The sequence below is a fragment of the Elephantulus edwardii genome, unplaced genomic scaffold (genome assembly GCF_000299155.1).
Source record: "Elephantulus edwardii isolate Elephantulus edwardi_28Jun2011 unplaced genomic scaffold, EleEdw1.0 scaffold00314, whole genome shotgun sequence".
NCBI lineage: Eukaryota > Metazoa > Chordata > Mammalia > Macroscelidea > Macroscelididae > Elephantulus > Elephantulus edwardii.
Window position 1 is genome coordinate 1,354,527 of NW_006400064.1, and position 19,140 is coordinate 1,373,666.

At 43.3% G+C, this 19,140-nt stretch overlaps 2 protein-coding genes across 2 annotated transcripts in view; one reads left to right on the forward strand and one right to left on the reverse strand.

The window, feature by feature from the left end:
* Positions 1-223: 223 nt before the first annotated feature.
* SMCR8 (Smith-Magenis syndrome chromosome region, candidate 8) lies at positions 224-11,715 on the forward strand. The gene is given in 2 exon segments (XM_006901190.1): positions 224-2,559; positions 11,289-11,715. Coding segments are annotated over 2 exon segments (2,763 nt in total).
* A 5,942-nt stretch (positions 11,716-17,657) lies between these two features.
* SHMT1 (serine hydroxymethyltransferase 1 (soluble)) overlaps positions 17,658-19,140 on the reverse strand; it is a 59,297-nt gene continuing 57,814 nt past the window's right edge. Inside the window, exons 9-11 of the mRNA XM_006901205.1 lie at positions 18,873-18,989; positions 18,204-18,314; positions 17,658-17,827 (exon numbers count right to left, since the gene is read on the reverse strand). Of these exons, the coding sequence (XP_006901267.1) occupies positions 17,658-17,827; positions 18,204-18,314; positions 18,873-18,989 (398 nt within the window). The remainder of the gene's footprint in view (positions 17,828-18,203; positions 18,315-18,872; positions 18,990-19,140) is intronic.

A 19,140-nucleotide genomic window follows, 5' to 3' on the forward strand; every position in this document is an offset into this window, starting at 1 on the left:
TCTTCTCGGCTTGAGGCCTTGGGGCTTATGACACTACTAAGGGCTCCTGAGGGGCTACACCCTTGAGCGGGCTGTGGAAATTTGAGTTCTCAAGTGTGTTCGAGACATCTGGATTCTTGGGAGCTCAAAGAAGACTACACTACTTATGCCCGGCGTCCCTGCGTAGACGTCTATTGCATTCTTTCTCTTACCTTCTCCATGTTCTCTCCACACATCTGGAAATATGATCAGCGCCCCTGACGTGGTGGCCTTCACCAAAGAGGACGAGTATGAAGAAGAGCCTTACAATGAGCCAGCCCTACCCGAGGAGTATTCGGTGCCACTCTTCCCCTTTGCCAGCCAGGGAACCAACCCATGGTCCAAACTGTCTGGAGCCAAGTTTTTGCGGGACTTCATTCTTATTTCTGAGTTTTCTGAGCAGGTAGGACCCCAACCTTTGCTGACCATCCCTAATGACACGAAAGTTTTTGGAACTTTTGATCTCAATTATTTCTCTTTGCGGATCATGTCTGTGGATTACCAGGCCTCTTTCGTGGGCCATCCACCTGGTTCTGCCTATCCCAAGCTGAACTTCGTGGAGGACTCCAAGGTGGTGTTGGGTGACTCCAAGGAGGGAGCCTTTGCTTATGTGCACCACCTTACCTTGTATGACCTGGAGGCACGTGGTTTTGTGAGGCCCTTCTGCATGGCTTATATCTCTGCAGATGAGCATAAAATCATGCAACAGTTTCAGGAGCTTTCAGCTGAATTTTCCAAAGCTTCTAAATACTTGAAGACAGGTAATAGGAAGGCTTTTGCTGGGGAGCTTGAAAAAAAGTTGAAAGACTTGGATTATACCAGGACAGTACTGCATACAGAAACAGAGCTCCAAAAAAAAGCTAATGACAAAGGATTTTACTCATCTCAGGCAATTGAGAAAGCCAATGAGCTAGCAAGTGTGGAGAAGTCCATCATTGAGCATCAAGATCTGCTGAAGCAGATTCGCTCATACCCGTGTCAGAAGTTAAAGGGGTCTGATTTGAGTGCTCATGAGGCTGAGCACACTGAGGATCAAGCTGGCCAGGCTTCCTCTACCTCTGATCCAGAAGTTTATCCTGGCAGACCCACCTACATCCCCAAACTCATCAAAGCAAAGTCCACCAAGTGTTTTGATAAGAAGCTGAAGACCTTGGAGGAGCTTTGTGACACTGAATATTTTGCCCAGACATTGGCTCAACTCAGCCACATTGAGCACATGTTCAGAGGAGACCTATGTTACCTCTTGACCAGCCAGATTGACAGAGCCCTTCTAAAGCAACAACATGTAACTGACTTCCTCTTTAAAGACTTTCTGGAGGTTGTTGACAGGGTAGAGAAACAAGATAGCACACCTCTTGAGCCCAGTCAATATAGGCCACCTTCCAGATCTCTGGAAGAATGTCTGATTCCGAAAGTGTTAATTAGTGTTGGTTCTTACAAGTCCAGTGTGGAGTCTGTGCTGATCAAGATGGAGCAGGAACTTGGAAATGAGGAATACAAGGGAGTAGAGGTGACAGAAGGGAGCAGTTTTGACCCCCAGGAGCACTTGGACTACCTGGATATGGACATGAAAGGGAGTATCAGCAGTGGTGAAAGCATTGAGGTTCTAGGAACAGAGAAGTCTACCTCTGTCTTGCTTAAGTCCAATAGCCAGGCCAGCCTCATTGTACCACTGAGCCCCCAGGTAGTACGGAGCAAGGCAGTGAGTCACAGGACCATCAGTGAGGACAGTATTGAAGTCCTCAGCACCTGCCCCTCTGAGGCTCTCATCCCTGATGACTTTAAGGCCAGTTACCCAAGTGCCATTAATGAAGAGGATGCTTATGTAGATGACAATGAAGGAGCCATCCACTTCCAGGCAAGCACCAACCCCCCAGATCTAGGGGAGGCAGGAAAGGGCAGCTTGGAAAACACTCCATCACATACTGACTCAGCTTGCTGTATTGGGAAGGAGAGCAACAGTCTTCTAGTGCCACTTCTCACTCCTGCCCACAAGCCGCCTGACAGTGAAGAAGTGGTAAGCATCCCTCCACAAAGCTATAGGCAGAAGGACCAAGGCTTCAGTGCAGATTTTACAGTGGAAAACGACTATCCTCGAGACAACAGTTTGGAAAGTTTTCACCCTTATGCACTGGACCCCAGCTTCTTGTTTGTGAGCCGAGATGTCAGTAAGACCAGCCTGGACAACTATTCAGACTCTACCAGCTACCTGAGCAGCATGGACTCCACCAGTTCATATAGGACTTCCTTCTCTATCCATCCCACTGGATCCTCTTCTGAGAGGCATAAAAAGAGGGCTGGCCAGAATGCCTTAAAATTTATCCGCCAGTACCCCTTTGCTCATCCAGCTATCTATTCCCTGCTCAGTGGAAGGACACTTGTAGTCCTGGGAGAGGATGAGACCATTGTAAGGAAACTTGTGACAGCACTGTCCATCTTTGTTCCCAGCCATGGCCGCTATGGCAAGCCTGTGAAGCACTGGGTCTCCTCTCCTTTGCACATTACGGATTTTCAGAAGTGGAAGCTTATTGGCCTGCAGAGGTAACAGGTTATAGATGGGGAGGGACCTTGTTCAGTTAGAATTGAAGGAGGTTTTAAATGTGCCCAGTTTCAGGCATAGTCCATAGAAAGTTATGATGTTAAGAGGCAGTGCCTCTTAAATGGTTCAAATCTATGAGCAACTCCTTGGGGGGAAAGGGCAGTCTCCTCTCAAGTGATTTATAGCCTTTGAAACCATTGTGTCTATTGTGAATCCATTCCAACTTGATGGCAGTGAGTTGAGTTGATGGCTTCTAGATGGGGTCTTCTACCAACTTACTATATTTTAGCAAGTTATTCCTCTCCCCTGGTTTAGACATGTTTGTCATCATAGGGGGATGCCATCCCTGTTGTGTCAGAATTACATGAAGAATGTTAGTTACAGATTTCTTGGCACTATCCCCACAGACTATCACTTGAGTCAGGTAAAGACATGGAATTTTTTTGTGTACAGCAAAGTTTGCAAACAATTAGACTGTAAGATCTCATGTCTTTATTATAAATAACTGAGAAGCAGTTTGCTCAGATTGCTAAGTCCTCAGGGCAGCTGACACAGACAGCTGGGCAGATTTGGCTTTCCTCATTTGTTCGTTTTGGTGAACCTGTCTGAATGTTCTGCTTTTATGTGCCATTGAGTCGGAACCAACTCATAACTGACCTTCCAGTGAGTTTTCAGAGCTTGTAAATTGCATGAGAGGAGATTGCCCATCTTCTCAGGTGCACATGGTGGATTTGAGCCACATGCTTTTGGGTTGGCAATGCAACTTCTTACCATTAAACCACCAGAGCTTTGAGTGAGGAACTGTAATAACTAGTCATTTCTCACCCCCTGTGACTATTTCAGATTTTATTTCTCCATGGACCTCACTTCTGCTTTGGCAGATTCCTTTCATTTTTCTAAATACTCCTCATTAAGTTCTTCTTGTTAAGGGTTTCCTTTTTCTGATATTTTCCTTTGGGTATGCACTGTGTTCAGTTTCTCCTTGTTTGTGAAACAAAGGCAGCAAATTTGGTGCCCTTCTAACTGCCTGTCCTTCCCACATTACTTACAGTCTTAAGTCTTTTAGAGCTTAAGCTGTAATCTGTATAATTTTTTATAACCTGTGTAATTTTTTATAATTTATAATTTCTTTATAATTTTTTAAATAATCTGGATACTTTTATAGCTTTTTCTTTTTCCTAAGATCAATAAGGTGGTTATCTCCTCTTATAAAAGTCCCTAGAGCTTTCTGTACTTGCTGCATCATCTTATATCTGGGGTGGCCAAGGTGTGATGTAAGCAAATGTATTACCATATTAGTATTTGAGCTTCTTGTTGAGAATCATCTGAAAGTCATTTGAATGTTGGGCTACCAAGACATGTTTCATTCCAGTTCTAGCTCTAATGCTGATGGATTCAGGGGTAATGAAGCCTTTGGGCAAGGCTTTAGTTCCCTCTGTAGCAAGTAAGAGGCTTGGGTCACTGATCATTTGCTAAATACTTAATGAAGTCTGCTGTGTGCCAGATATTGTGCTAAGTGCTACAGTTCCAAGGCAAGTCAGTCATGGCTGCTGGTGACATTTCTGCTTTTGGGTCAGCCCTGGTCCCAGCCAGCTCCATCATTGCTGTGAGACTTGGAGTTGGGAAGCTTGGTGCCTCTGAGACTGTTTTGTCTGCTAAAGTTGGAGCTAATGAGACCTACCCCAGGATAAAAGTCTTTTGAAGTGCCCTCTTGCATCTGATCCCTACTGACCAGTCACTCTTTAGATCCAAGTAGGGAGAATATAGAAACAGAGTATACCAGGAAGCAGTTCAGTGGCACAGAGGTCAAGTGTGCCTCTTACCAGCCAGATCTCAGGAGCTGTCTTCCCTCTGCTTCTGAAAAGCCAGATAATCCAAGCAACACAAACCCATTATAATGAAGCCTGTTCTGACTCACAGCAGTCCTCTGTCATGTTTCCCAAACTGTAAAATGCGAAGAAACTATCCATCTTTCTTCTACAGAGTAGCTGGTGGGTTCAAACTGTTGGCCTTTTGCTGGCCCAACACTTAACCTACTTTGCAACCAAGGCTTTCTCCAAAAGCCAGAGCCCCAGTGAATTGACATCTCTAAGCTTTTCAGGTGAGAGTTGACTATTTCTACCCTTAAAAATTCCTTCTCAAACTTGCATATGTACTTAGTACTTAATAATTGGAGATGTCTGCCTGCTGAGGGTTATGCTCAGGCATGGGGCCATTGAGTAGGGATCTCCAGGGAACATGTCACTGAGGATCAGCTGAGGGGCTAAATGTGAAGTAGGAATTGCACTGGCTTCAGCTGCCAGTAAAATCCAGAGAAACCTTGAAGGAAGGTAAGCAATGGAGGTTAAGCATCCTCAGGTTAAAATTTATAGTATTGTGTCTGTGTGTTACAAAAGGTGGGGTGGGTGGTGTTCTGAGCTCCTCCTGAGTAGTGGTGCGAATGTGGACACATTTATCTCACATACAGTTAGGATGTATTAATAATAATTGATGACCGGAATGCAAAAGTTGGAACCAAAGAAGAAAGATTGGTAGTCTGTAATTATGAACTTGGTGACAGAAGTGAGGCTGGTGATCCATTTATTAAATTTTTGTGTAATTACTGATATAGTTCTTGTAAATACTATTTTTAGAAAATTATAAATGGCAACTGAATGCATGGACCTCACCTGAGGGACTACATAGAAATCAAATGGACTACATCTGGGGGTGGGGAGTCGTTGGGGAAGCTCAAAATTAGCAGTCAGAGCCAGGTCAGTTGCTGACTGTGGAATCATCAGTTACTCATGTACAAGTTTAACTTGAAGATTAAAACAAGTCCTTAACCAAAGTAGGTCCTTGAATCCAGACCAGATGAATTTAATAGCTATCTCAAGAATGGGTTTGAGGCATTAAACAAAAGGAAGAAATGGTAGAGTAGAAGAGATGAACAAAATAAGATTTCAGAGGGTAGCTTGAGAAGACAAAGCCAAGTATTATAATGAAAGGTTCAAAGAGGTGGAGTTAGAAGATAAAAAAGGATGAACTCACTTGGCATTTCTCAAACTGAAATTCAAGCTTCCAGTTGCTATACTGAGGAATGCTTATGGGTAAAATCTCTTTATTAAAAGAAAAAAAAATTTATGGGCAAAATCTTGAATGATCCAGGAAGAATCAAAAGAACAAAACAACTAGGAGATATCATCTTACCCCAGTAAAACTAGAAATTTTTTTTTTCATTTTCAATGATTTCTTCATTTCAAATACCTTTTTTTTAGTTTATTATTCATTTCAATGAAAATTTACAGAAACTTTGGATTTCAATTCCTTCATTGTTGCACTTTTCTCCCCTCCCCTCTTGGAAAAGTAAAAGAAAAATTCTTTCATTGTTTTACAATCCCTCCCCCCAGGTCCACTCCACTATGCAGCCTTTGCTCCTGTCATGACAAATACACCTAATAACATATCCCTATTAAACAGTTTTCTCCCTCATCCGTTTCAATGCAGTATACATTATTGAACCCATCTTTCTCAGTCTCCACCCAACCCTGATATCAGTCCTGTTTTACAACAGTGGCACCATGCAGTATTTGTCCTTTTGTGACTGAGATACTTCACTCAGCATAATGTCCTCCAAGGTCACCCATTTTGAATAATATTGCATGAGTTCCTTGTTTTTCAATGCAGCATAGTATTCCATTGTGTGAGTATACCACAGCTCCTCTATCCATTCATTTGTTGATGGGCACTGAGGTTGTTTTCCAACTCCTTGCTATTGTGAACAAAGCCGTGATAAATATGGGTGTGCATATATCTACTTGGGTGGCAGTTATGGTCTCTTTGGGGTATATTCCCAGTAGTGGAATTGCTGGGTCAAATGATATCTCTATTTGCAACTTTTTGAGAAAGTGCCATACCGCCTTCCACAGTGATTGCACCATTTTACACTCCCACCAACAGTGAATAAAGGTTCCAGTTTCTCTAAAACCTCACCAGCACTTGTTGCTTGCTGTTCTGTTAAATTTTACTATTCTGACTGGGGTGAGATGATATCTCATAGTTGTTTTGATTTGCATCTCTCTTAGAGCTAGGGATTTTGAACATTTTTTCATGTGCTTGTTAGCCATCTGAATGTCGTCTTTGGTGAAGTGTCTGTTTATATCCTGTGCCCATTTTTCTATTGGATTATTAACCTTTATCTTGTGGTGAGAATAGCAAAATTTAACAGAGCCGCAAACAACAAATGCTGGTGAGGTTGTGGAGAAACTGGATCCCTTATTTATTGTTGGTGGAAGTGTAAAATAATGCAGCCACTATGGAAGACTGTATGGCGTGCTCTCAAAAAGTTGCAAATAGAAATACCATTTGACCCAGCAATTCCATTACTGGGAATATACCCTAAAGAGACCATAACTGCCACCCAGGCAGATATATACACACCCATGTTTATTGTCTTTGTTCACAGTAGCAAAGAGTTGGAAACAACCTAAGTACCCATCAACAAATGAATGGATAGAGAAGCTGTGGTATATTCATACAATGGAATACTATGCTGCATTGAAAAACAAGGAACTTATGCAGTATTATTCAAAATGGGTGATCTTGGAGGACATTATGTTGAGTGAAATAACTCAGTCACAAAAGGACAGGTGCTGCATGGTGCCACTATTGTAGAATGGGACTGACATCAGGATTGGAGTGAGACTGAAAAGAATTGGATAAATTATGCATAGTACATTGAAACAGATGAGGGAGAGAATGGTTTGAAAGCAATATATGATTGGGTTTTATGGTTATGACAGGAGTCCAGAATGAAGATTGCATAGTGGAGTGTACACAGGGTGGGAGGGTGGTAGATTCTATACCAATGAAATAATTTTTCTTTTACTTTTCAAAGAGAAGAGCGAACTGGGGGGAGGGGTGGGCAGGGAGAAAAATGTAACAATGAATGTATAGAAATCCAAAATCTCTGTAAACGTTCCTTAAAATTAAAAAAAAATTAGATGGAAAGAATACACAGTCACTGTACCAAAAAGAATTGGCTGACACAGAAACATTTCAGGAAGTAGCATATGATCCACAACCAATAGTGATAAAGAAAGAAATTCAAGCTGCCCAGAAGGCATTGACAAAAAATAAGACCTCAGTAATTGATGAGGTCCCAACTGACATATTTCAACACAAATGTAGCCCTGGATGTGTTCATGAAATTTGCTTTGCAAAGAAATTTGGAAGTCAGCTACCTGGCCAATTGACTGGAAGAGATCTATATTCCAATTCCCAAGAAAGTTGATCCCAAAACAACTATGAGATTTCATCTCACCCCAGTAAGAATAGCAAAATTTAACAGAGCAACAAACAACAAATATTGGCAAGGTTGTGGAGAAACTGGAACCCTTAATCACTGTTGGCAGGAGTGTAAAATGGTGCAACCAGTATGGAAAGCAGTATGGCTCTTTCTCAAAAAGTTGGAAATAGAAATACCATTTGACCCAGCAGTTCCATTAGTGGGAATATACCCTAAAGAAACCAGAATTGCCACCCAAGCAGATATATGCTCACCCATGTTTATTGCAACCTTGTTCACAATAGCAAAGAGTTGGAAACAACTCAAGTGCCCATCAGCAAACGAATGAATAGAGAAGTGGTGGTATATTCACACAATGGAATATTATGCAACACTGAAAAACAACTCATGAAATAATATACAAAATGGGTGACCATGGAGGACATTATGCTGAGTGAAATATCTCAGTCACAAAAAGACAAATACTACATAATGCTACTATTATAAAACAAGACTGACATGGGAGTTGGGAGGAAACTAAGAAAAGAGGGAATAAATAATGTGGCATTGAAACAGATGAGGGAGAAAACTGCATAAAAGGAATATGTATTATTGGCAGGACTAGAGTCCAGAATAAGAGCTGCATAGTAGAGTGATTGGGAGGAGGGATGACTATATAACAATGAAAGAACTTCTTTTCCAAAGAAAAAGTGAATGGGGGTGGGGCAGGGAGGAAAATGTGCAACAATGAATGAATGAAGAGCCAAGTTCTTTATAAACTTTCATTAAAATCTCAATTTTAAAAAGTTGATCCAATAGAATGTGAGTGAAAATTAGCAAATAATACCACATGTAAGTAAAATCTTGCTGAAGATTATCCCAAAATGGCTTTAATAGTACATTGACAGAGAACTGCCAAAAATTCAGGCTGAATTTACAAAAGGCATGGCACCAAGGATACCACTGGTGATGTCAGATGGATCTTGGCTGAAAGAGAATACCCAAAGTTGTGTTTTATTAGCTATGAAAAGGCATTTGACTGTGTGGATCATAACAAATTATAGCCAACATTGAAAAGAATGGAAATCTTACGACATTTTACTGTGCTCATGCAAAATCCATACTTGGACCAAGGAATTGAACAGAGCAAGGGAACACTTGCATGATTTAAAATCAAGAAAGGTATTAGTCAGGACTGTATCCTTTTTCCACACCAATTCAATCTGTATGCTGAGAAATCATTCTAGAAGCTGGACTTTATGAAGAACATGGCATCAGGATTGGAGGAATACTTATCAACAACCTGCATTATGCAGATGACACAACCTTGCTTGCTGAAATCAAAGAAGACCTAAAGTGCTTACTACAGAAGAGCAAAGGCTATATAGCCTTCAATATGGATTATATCTCAATGACAAGAAGACAAAAATCATCAACAGTGGGCCTATAGACAACATGATAGATGAGAAAAGATTGACGTCAATGGTTTAATCTTGTTTGGATCCACAGTAAACACCCATGCCAGTCAAGAAGTCCAAAAATGTGTTACCTTTGGAAAACTCTGTTAAGAATTGTTCAAGGTGTTAATGGAGCAACCATGTCAGTTTATAGACTAACTCAAACCTTCCTTAGTTTTTTCAGTTAATTGCTGTGCATCTAAAATTGGATGATGACTAAGGATGAAAAGAATTGATGCCTTTGAGTTCTGGTGTTAGAAAAGAATATAGAATATCCCAAGGACAGCTAAAAGAACAGATATGTTCTGTAGAGAGTACAGCCAGGGTGTTTGGGGGCATGTGGTTAGGAGCACTTAGTCCTTGGAAAAAGACAAGGTGGAAGGTCAGTGAAAGAGAAAACTACCCTCAAGGAGATAGATAACACAGTGGCGACAACATTTGGCTGAAGTATATCAGAAATTATGAGATGGCACAGGGTAGGGGAGGGTTCAGATCCATTGTTCTCTGGATGTTCTAGGATAGTGTTGCTAGGATTTCATAGCAGCTAACAACATTATACCTACAATTGTCAGATCATAAGAATGCCTCTGTAGGTGAAGCTAACAGTACCCCTGCCTATAGTTGTTGAGGAGGCTCCGTACATGGTGTCTGCAGGATAGGGCAGACTTAGACTGCTGAACCACAGCGGCAGGCGGGCCACCGCAGAGCAGTAAGCACTTTTCAGGGAGGCCAGCAGAGGCCTGTTGTGCTCTTACTCTGAGACATGTGGCCTGTGCAGGTTTCTGCTTCCTACCTTTGAGACTTTGAGCTTGTTCTTCCCTTGATCTGGAATACTTCCTGCTTTCTGCAGAAAGTGAGCCCACTTTTGAAGGCCCAGCTCAGTATCTGCTGTTTCTCAGGGAGCCTCAGCCCTCTTTGTCATGGCACTTGTTTGCAGGTCTCTTCCCACCCAAATTCAGCTCATTAAGTACAAGAACTCCTGGCTCATTTCATTATATTTTCAGGTAACCAAGTCCAAAAGGAAAAAGTAAACACTATGAGACTACCTTGGTTACTAGCAACCACTTTTAAAGTTCTTTAATCCCTCTGTATCACATTGAGTCCAGCTCATTGTGACCCTCTCTATTTTTGAGAGGAATTTATCTTTTTCAGGTGGAGTGGCTGATGGGTTTAAACTGTTAATATTTTGGTCAGCAGCCCAATGCACTGTGCACTTAGCACTACACCACCAGGGCTTCTTGTACAAACCTTAAATTTCAAAGATTTGTTTGTTTGAAGAATCTAGTCAGCCAGTCATTTGTCAGATTCTACAGTTCTGGGTAACTGATCGTGAAGAGGCTTGCAAAGAAGCAGCAGCATAAAGCTGACTGGTTGAACTTTCTCTCCTCATAACTTCTCATGGAACTGCACTTCCTGCTTGTGCTAGCCAGTGGGGTGGATCTGGCCCTGGCTTTCAAGAAAGCCTCTTGTATAGTGGAGACAGGACACGAAAACAGTATCCCCACCCTGTGAGCAATTGTAATGGGTATCAAGAGCATGTAGCTCCTAAGATGCAGATACTTCCCCAGGCAGAACTCCTTTAGTTCAGCAGCTGTTCCGTGAGATAAGGAATATTATCTTTTTCTTGTAGATGAGGATCAGAAATGTGTCTAGGGTCACACAACAAGGACATTTATTCCAGATTAAAGGATCAGGAAAATCTGAAAAGAATTCTCCCTGTCCTTCTGGTGTAAAACTTAAGTACAAAAGAAGGGAAGGGCATTACAGGTAGAGTAGACAAGTCTGTGATTTTTGAACCCTGCAAAAAACTTCATGACTGGCAAGGCAAGTCCATGAGGGAAGGTAATGAATGAAGGCTCAGGAAGGACTGTGGGATGCATAAGGTTTATGGCCCACATTGTAAGGGTGACGGGGAAGCCTCAGAAGGCTGTGGTAATCGAATTTGTCTTCCAGAAAAAAGCCAGTGAATGCTGACTGAATGGAGCTGATCTTTACCTGTCTGTTTCAGAGTGGCCTCCCCTGCTAGTGCTGGCACCCTCCAGGCCCTGAGTCGCTACAGCCGCTACACAAGCATCCTGGATCTGGACAACAAGACCCTGCGCTGCCCCATGTATAGAGGCACCCTCGTACCCCGGCTAGCCGACCATCGCACCCAAATCAAGAGGGGCAGCACCTACTACATGCATGTCCAGAGTATGCTCACCCAGCTCTGTTCAAAAGCTTTCCTCTACACCTTCTGCCATCACCTGCATCTGCCTGCTCATGACCAGGAGACACAGGAACTGGTGGCCAATTGCCAATTGAGCTTCCTGAGGCTGAACCTAGGTCAAGTAAAGGAGAATGTCAAGGTGGTCCAACACTTAGCTGAGTTGCTGAAGCTGCAGTACATATAGGGGTCTCCTGGGACTAGCCACCCCATGCTCAGGTTTGACTAGGTCTCAAGGGTTTTTTGCATAAAAATCTGAGGTTTATTCCACCCACTATGACCAAGATCGGTAACCCAAGACAGAGAGGTTTAGGGGGTTGAGGAAAGTGTTTGGCATGACCAAGTAGTTGCCTGAGCAGGGCTGTTTAGATTTCTGGCATTGTTAGTGGACAGGAAATCCAGGACTGGTGATGCAGGCAGCTTGGACAGAGAAGGAACCTGACTCTCTTGGAAGCCAACTTGAGTGCACCCAGGATTGGGAGTGGTTTTGGCTTCCCATGGACTGGCAGCTTGGGTGAAAGAACCATGAGCTAGAGACTATCAACTCAATGGACAAGCCTGTGGCCACATGTACCACCTGTCAATACATGGGTGAGAACAGTGAGCATGTGGACAATGAATGTCAAAACATGCTGGACCCAGCCGGAAGCCCCTGAACAAATGAGGAGGGGCAAGCTGAAACCACCAGCTGGGTCGTCACAGATTCCTGGACACCAAGTTTTCAGTGGATGAGAGAAAAGGGAAAATGGTGGGCATCCCCAGAGAGGAAACTGGCCAGCAGAAATGACTGCAGAAGCTGAGCTGCCAGTCCCTGTTGGGAAGAAGCACTATTGGGAGACAGTGCAGGGCTGATGTGGCTGTCCCACTGTGTTTTCATGAGGACTGGCCCACCTGTTTTTTGTAGCCAGGATGAGCTGTAGTTCTCTTGGGAAAGGTCTGCAGAAATATTAGCTTTGTCAGCGGTCACACCCCCAACCCCACACTACTCTCACCCCTATCAGATCTGCACTTCAACCATGGCACTACCTCCCACAGGCCTTGAAGATATGGTGACAGCCACATGCTGGCTGGCCAAACAGTGGGGTATTAGTAACCCAGTGGCAGTAAGTACGGGAGGGATTTTCTGTAGGAGCCTCTTTCTCTTGCCCTCTTCTACCTTTTGGGATTGAAAAAGAAAAGCCCATCACCCTCTTGACATCCAGGTCGCCTTATCCCTGAGACTTCTTACATGATTGCTGTTTAATGTATCTAAAAGAGTTTCCTGCAAACCTTGAGAAGTTTATTTAAGAGACCTTATCCCCCTTGGCTGAGCAAACCCTGGGTGTTATTTCTTCTTTTTCATTTGTTCCAGGAAGTAGGTGCTGGCCATGGCCTGTCACCTCAGTTGTCCCTTGCAGGAGCGTGTACATACATCTGGTATTGCCTTCAATATCACTTGGGTTCTGCTTTTGCCCCAGCCCACTTTTGGGAGCAGTGTTGAAGCTATAATAGGGAGACACATGGCCAGGGATGGTTTGCTTCAGGTGCTGTGAGCTTTATTCCACAGAATAGACATGCTCAGTGGCTCCTGGCCATAGGCCCCAAGCCAGGGGTCCCTCTTTGCTCAGAAGGCTGTGGCTCTGCTGCTCAGGCTACAGTCACAACTCTATGGTAGACGATGTTGGCCTCATCTCAGCAATCTCTCTGTGCCTGTGCAGCACTGCAGTTTCATAGAAGAGTCGTCAGAAACAGCTTGGTGGTTTTAAAAGTGACACATGCATTTACACATGAAGAAGGCTGCAGAGAAAGCTGATTCTTTTGTGCTCCCTCTGCCTGTCACTGTGCCCCTCCCTTGTGTTATAAATGCTGCTTCACTTTTCTGACTGGGTGGCTAATGGCAGTCATTTAGGCCTCCAAGGATACAACAGTGCAATATTTTATATTAAAGGAAGAAAAGTCTGTGGAGTCCAAATGACAAAAAAAAAAAAATTGAAAAGTGACACTACCCATGCTGTTTTGTCCCTGTTTTGACAGCAGTGTGTAAGTCTACAGTTCATGCTGCCTTCATGTGGGAAGTGGATGAAGGCAGTGGAGTTTCTGGAAGACACTGAACTATAACCATACACAGCCTTCTAGAACTGAAGCGATGCACTGCAGTAATTTTACTTAGACTTACATTCTAGGAAGCATTTACTAAGAGGCTTAGCCCCGAGAACAGAAAACTTTCATATTAAACCTGCTCTATTCACCAATTAAGGTGAACAGAGGTTTCCTGAAGGAGCCCGCCACTGTTGTTCCACTACACTAAGAAGTAAACGTGGTGTCACTGAATAGTGGTTGTGTTCCAGCATTTAATTTTGGTTTTAAAAAAGTACCTTTTTAGTTTTAAAGGATTATTTATATAGTTCTTAATGAAAGAAGAATATCAATGCCTTTGAGTTGTGCTGGAAGAGCCTTGATCATGGACCGCCAAGAAAACAAATGTCTCTTTTGGAGAAGGTAAAATCAGGTTTCTCCTTGAAGGCTAGGATTTTGAAGCTCCATCTCCCATACTTTGGCACATGGCCCAGAGGGACCCATCCTTGGAGAAGGACTTCATGCTCAGAAGGGTGGAGGGATGGCGCAGGAGAGGGAGACCCTGAGTGAGATGGATTGATAACAGTATTGAGGTAATGGGGGTAGATGTGGTGGAGTCAGTGAGACTGGCTCAGGACAGGGCTGACTTCAGAGCTGCTGTGAGTACAGGTGATGTGATGGCACATAACAACTAGAGGTGGTCACACAGAGGTGTTTGATACCTTGAAGCCCTAGGAGAACTTAGTATTGGAAATGTTTTACAACTTTAGGTGAGGAGACTTCTGCAGTGGGGCTAATCTCTTCAAGAATTTTCATTTGAGAATTTTCCTTTAAGAATAGGTTAGTATGTCATAATGATATCAAAAAACACTTCTGGGGGGGGGGAGAAATAGGCGATCTTATGGTTCCCTGATGACTTTGTCAGCAATACCTGCCATGGTGAAGGCCTAGGCACTGAATCCATGCTTGTCTACAAGCCATGACTTCCCCATCCTTGTCCCTTCTTAAAAGCAGTCCAAGTGAAGATAAACATCACTTAGCTAGCAGTGATATTTTTAGAAGCCCCAATTTGGAGCTCAAACTGTAAGTCTTTTTGGAGCCTGTGTGATGTATTGACCATTCCAGCCTGAGCTCCAGCCTCATGCTTGTTTCCCTAGGTGTCTCACTCCTGTGGTGGAAATTAGGAGTTTTAGAAGTTAACACTTTTCTGTAACTCACAAAACCTTGCACAGGAGTTACTGATGGCCCATGGAATGGAAGCTCAACTGTCATCCCTGCCCAGCCTATAATTTCTCTTTTCAGACCAGTGGCTGTGTTCAAAGCACTGCTGACCGAAATCCAAGTAAGTAATTTCAGAATTCTGGACAAGCCCGTGAAACCCCAGATCTTTCCTGGTGTAGGCTCTCAGTGCTGCATAGGGCACAAAGCCCTCTATTTACTGGACACTTTGCATGAACTGACTGCTCCTGCCACACTAGGCTCAGTGCCCCCTCCCAGACCGAGCAGTGTATGTCCAGTCAGTTTTTAGTGGTATCTGCAAGACCAGCACTCATGAACTTAAGGGAGTGTGTCCACCTGTGAGAAAAACTACCATTCCTGAGGAGTGGGTCTTTTTGTCTCCTTTGCCTCTTGCTTTCCTAAAGCAAATCCACTCTATAGCTTTTCCCTACCTAGAAACTAGGAAAGTGATCAAACTAGGATCTTTAAAAGAGAAGACATTAACAGACTGCAAAAGCAAAACCAGTTGATTTTTTTTTTGCTGGAAAGCAGACAGTTGAGCTAGCATTCGATGTTCTCCTGTACCCTCGTTTCATTGAACACTTGTGTGATCTGACCATCAGGTGAAGGTTTGGTTGAAGCTATGGGAAGATGACAAATGAGTGGGAAGAAATGGAATTTCTTATAGTAGACAGACCAGCAGCTGTGGTCCTGGGCCTCGAGTTGCTTGTTTTATAAAATATGAAGGGAATGAACTCTGCCCTTTATAATGGGGGGTCTTGGATATATCCATTCACCCATGGGTGACAAGTTTCTTGAGTAAGATATTTCAGCCACATAACAGCTTCAGTCACAGGCTGAGGTATGTAGCTTGGCACATCTGTATACCCAGGAGGGTATAGCATCTGGCCTGCCCCCACTGGAGTGAGAGCGAGTAGCTGTTGGGCCCAGGCTCCAGGGTGGTGCTGGGGAACAGATCCACAAAGACCTGCTAGTTACTGGGTTGGTGAGCACACAAACTGGACTAAGGTGAATGTCATCTACAGAGCCTCAGTGAAAAGCAGTCTGATGAGTCTTATCTGTTAAATTTTTTTAGAAAAGCTATTTTATGATGCATGTCCCTCTGTCCTTATAGCTGCGTGTCACCATGCAAGTAGCAGCAGTTTTCACAAGTGGTGGCTAATGGGGAGTCATTCAACTGATGTATATGGTACCATTTTGTAGTTGTTGCTGAACAAAGAGTTTAACCAGAGTAAATGCCAAATAGTATGAGACGTGTACTTTTAAAACAATTTATTTGAGTTCAGATATTTTTGAAATATATTTTAAAAGTTTGTATTTTTAAAGCTGTAATTCCTGTAGACATTTTGTGATTAAAAATTTGTGCTTATTAGTAATGGTTATCCAAGTTTTGCACCTCAGCTTTATGAGAAATAAAGTTTCTTTGGGAAGGTGATGTTTGGTTTCCTTTTTTTTTTCTATGTTTTATTAATTTTCATAAACATTTACAGAGATTTTGGGTTTCCATTCATTCATTGTTGCACTATTCTCTCTACCCTCCTCCCAGTTTGTTCTTGTCCAAATGCCACAGTGCTTGTCAAAGCCAGTTCTGATTAATCTTCTTTGTCAGTGTGTCCTTTGCCATTCCCTATCACTCCTCCCTGAGAGAGACTTCACCCTGAGTCATAAGGAAAAGGGGATGGCGTATTCTCTTAGCTACTTCCTGCTGAAAAGGGACGCTGTGGGTTTCAGGGTGAAGATCTTCTCTCACTACTCTAAAGGGCCCCTTTGGCAGTAGGAAACACATAGACTATTATGGAGATTGATTTTGGAATTTAGATGCACTCTTATTGATTGTGCTTGGCCGTACATGTTCATATCCTTGAAGATGTATCATGGGGGTGTTGCAACCTAGAAGACACAAATTTGACTAACAAGTTATAAGTACATGAGGCCAGAAATTATGGAAAAGTAAAAGAAAAGATTCTTTCATTGTTTTACAAACCCTCCCCCAGGTCCCCTCCACCATGTAGCCCTCGCTCTAGTCTCCTGTGATGACAGAAATACCTGGTGTTTGGTTTCCTGATTATAGAACGTAGTTATTTCTCTCAGCTGCTGACTCAGATGGGATGAGGTGAAAGGTTCTAGAGGAGCCATGTCAGAGACTGCTCACCCAGCACCCCAGATGTGGGAGGACAGGGGACGACAGACAGAAGGCCTTCTGCTACTGATTGGCACCTTTTGTGGGCCTGTAATTCTGGTCCACGGTACACATAAATGTCTCAGGAATGCTCCTTGGGTTACAGTGGTTGGGATTCAGTTTTCCTTTTGCAATTAAGAATGGGCAGCTATTAACTTTGGTGGTTTTGATCTGCTACATGAAGTAGTCTAGTTGATAGGACTTGTGCTGCCAGGCCCAAGGTAGGTGGTTTGAATCCACCAGCTGCTCTGTGGTTGAAAGATGGGCAATTTCCTGTGTGATTTATAGCCTCTGAAAACCCATTGTGTCAGCTCTGAGTCATTTGTGACTCAATGGCACATAACAACATTACCACAAGAGGTCAAGAATCAGATAAGGATGAGTACAGTAACTGGAGTCTTTCCAATAGTTTTGCCTTACACCATTGTCCTGTCGAATGAAGGCTAAATGATTAAACAGGATTTCATGTTTCTGAGGAATTATGTCACACAACTTTGTGTGACATATGTGTGACAGTTCAGATTGAAGCCTCATAACCTGTCCTAGAATTACTAAGATACTCTGATTTGTAAAGAAGATACATGAAAAAGATTCAAAAGGGAACTTCCTTCCAAAGGCACAAAGAAATCAATGCAGTCTCTGTCAGAGCATCTCCTTACTTGCTGAGCACAGGGCTTAGCAGTGGAGGGTAAGGTCCTTTAGGAGTCGGGCAAGCCAGGCAGAGAGAAGCGGGATGCAAAGCTCTCCACATCCTCCCGCAGAGCCCTGACTGCATGGTGGTGCTCATTGCCTGCCAGCTTCTCCTGGAATTCCTTCAGGGTGGCCTTGGCCCCAACATCCTCCTGAATCTGTAGCGTCAGCTCTATTCCTGTGTCAGCAAGATAAAAATGAACATTGGAGCTAGCAGTGGCACTGCTGCCCTGCCAAGGCTGAAGGTTTTGGGGCAGAGAGGAGCACACACTAGACACACTGAGGGGGAGATGGGGGTCTCAGCCCAGAGCACAGTTGTCACAACAGCCTCGGGGTGAGTGCATTATGCCTGTAGACAGTCATGGTACTTGTAGGCAGGCAGTAGAGTTTTCAGAAGTCTTTCAGAATTGTTTACTAAAGTAGTTTTTGCCATTTCCTGTCCCCAGTACTTCATGATAGGAATACCTTTCAGTGGTGATTTTCTTTACCACCATTGATCATAAAGCCTTTGGACACCCAATCAAATGTGGCATACTCTCAAATTTTAACCTTACCTCTGTGGATAAAGTGGGCTACTTGTTGGAACTCTTTTTCCAAAAGTCCTCGGGATGTCAGTGCTGGGGTCCCCAGTCTGAGTCCACTGGGCCGTAGTGCACTTTTGTCACCTTCAAGATAAATGGAATTCTGTCCCTAAACCATACCTAACTCATCACTGAGTTTTTACAAATTACACTTGGTCAAGAAAGATTGGCCAGGGAGTACTGGTTTGGTCTAGCAAGAATATCAATGACTCAAAAACTAGGGGCAGAGCCCAAGTCACAGAAAGAATCATGTTTTGGTAAGGAAACTAATTTTTAGCAATATGGCACTTGCTCTAAACCAGCATCTGGCTGGCCCTGAAGTGTTTCTCCCAGATTTTATTAATACAATCACCAGTTACACCAACCCTGTGCCAAAAGATCCCACACCTTCCTCACCCAAATGAGCAGTCTCCTTTAAGTACTACCAAAGTATAAGGCTGCCCACCTTCCACTCCCTGCTGAGGTGAAAGCTGAGTCTACAGGAGTAGCTGTGGAGAGCCTGGCTTTAGGATGGTGTTATCCATCCCCTCAGATCACCTACCCCCAGCTCAAGGTATCTTAGGCCAGGAAAAAGTGATAAAACTAGTTGGCCCGGAGGAAAGGCAGATAGTAGATGGAAGAGAAGCCAAGGAGTAGTCTCACCTGGGCAGGTGTTCTTATTGCAGGCAATAGAACAGGCTTCCAGCACCTTCTCAGCCCTTCCACCATCAGTACCTTTGGAACGGAGATCCAGGAGGATCAAATGGTTGTCCGAACCACCTGGAAACATAATTTGAGTGTGTAGAAAATGCAGCTACAGTTTGTTATGATCCACACAGTCAAATGCCTTTGGATAATCAATGAAACACAGATAGACATTCTTCTGGTATTCTCTGCTTTCAGCCAAGATCCATCTAACATCAGCAACAAT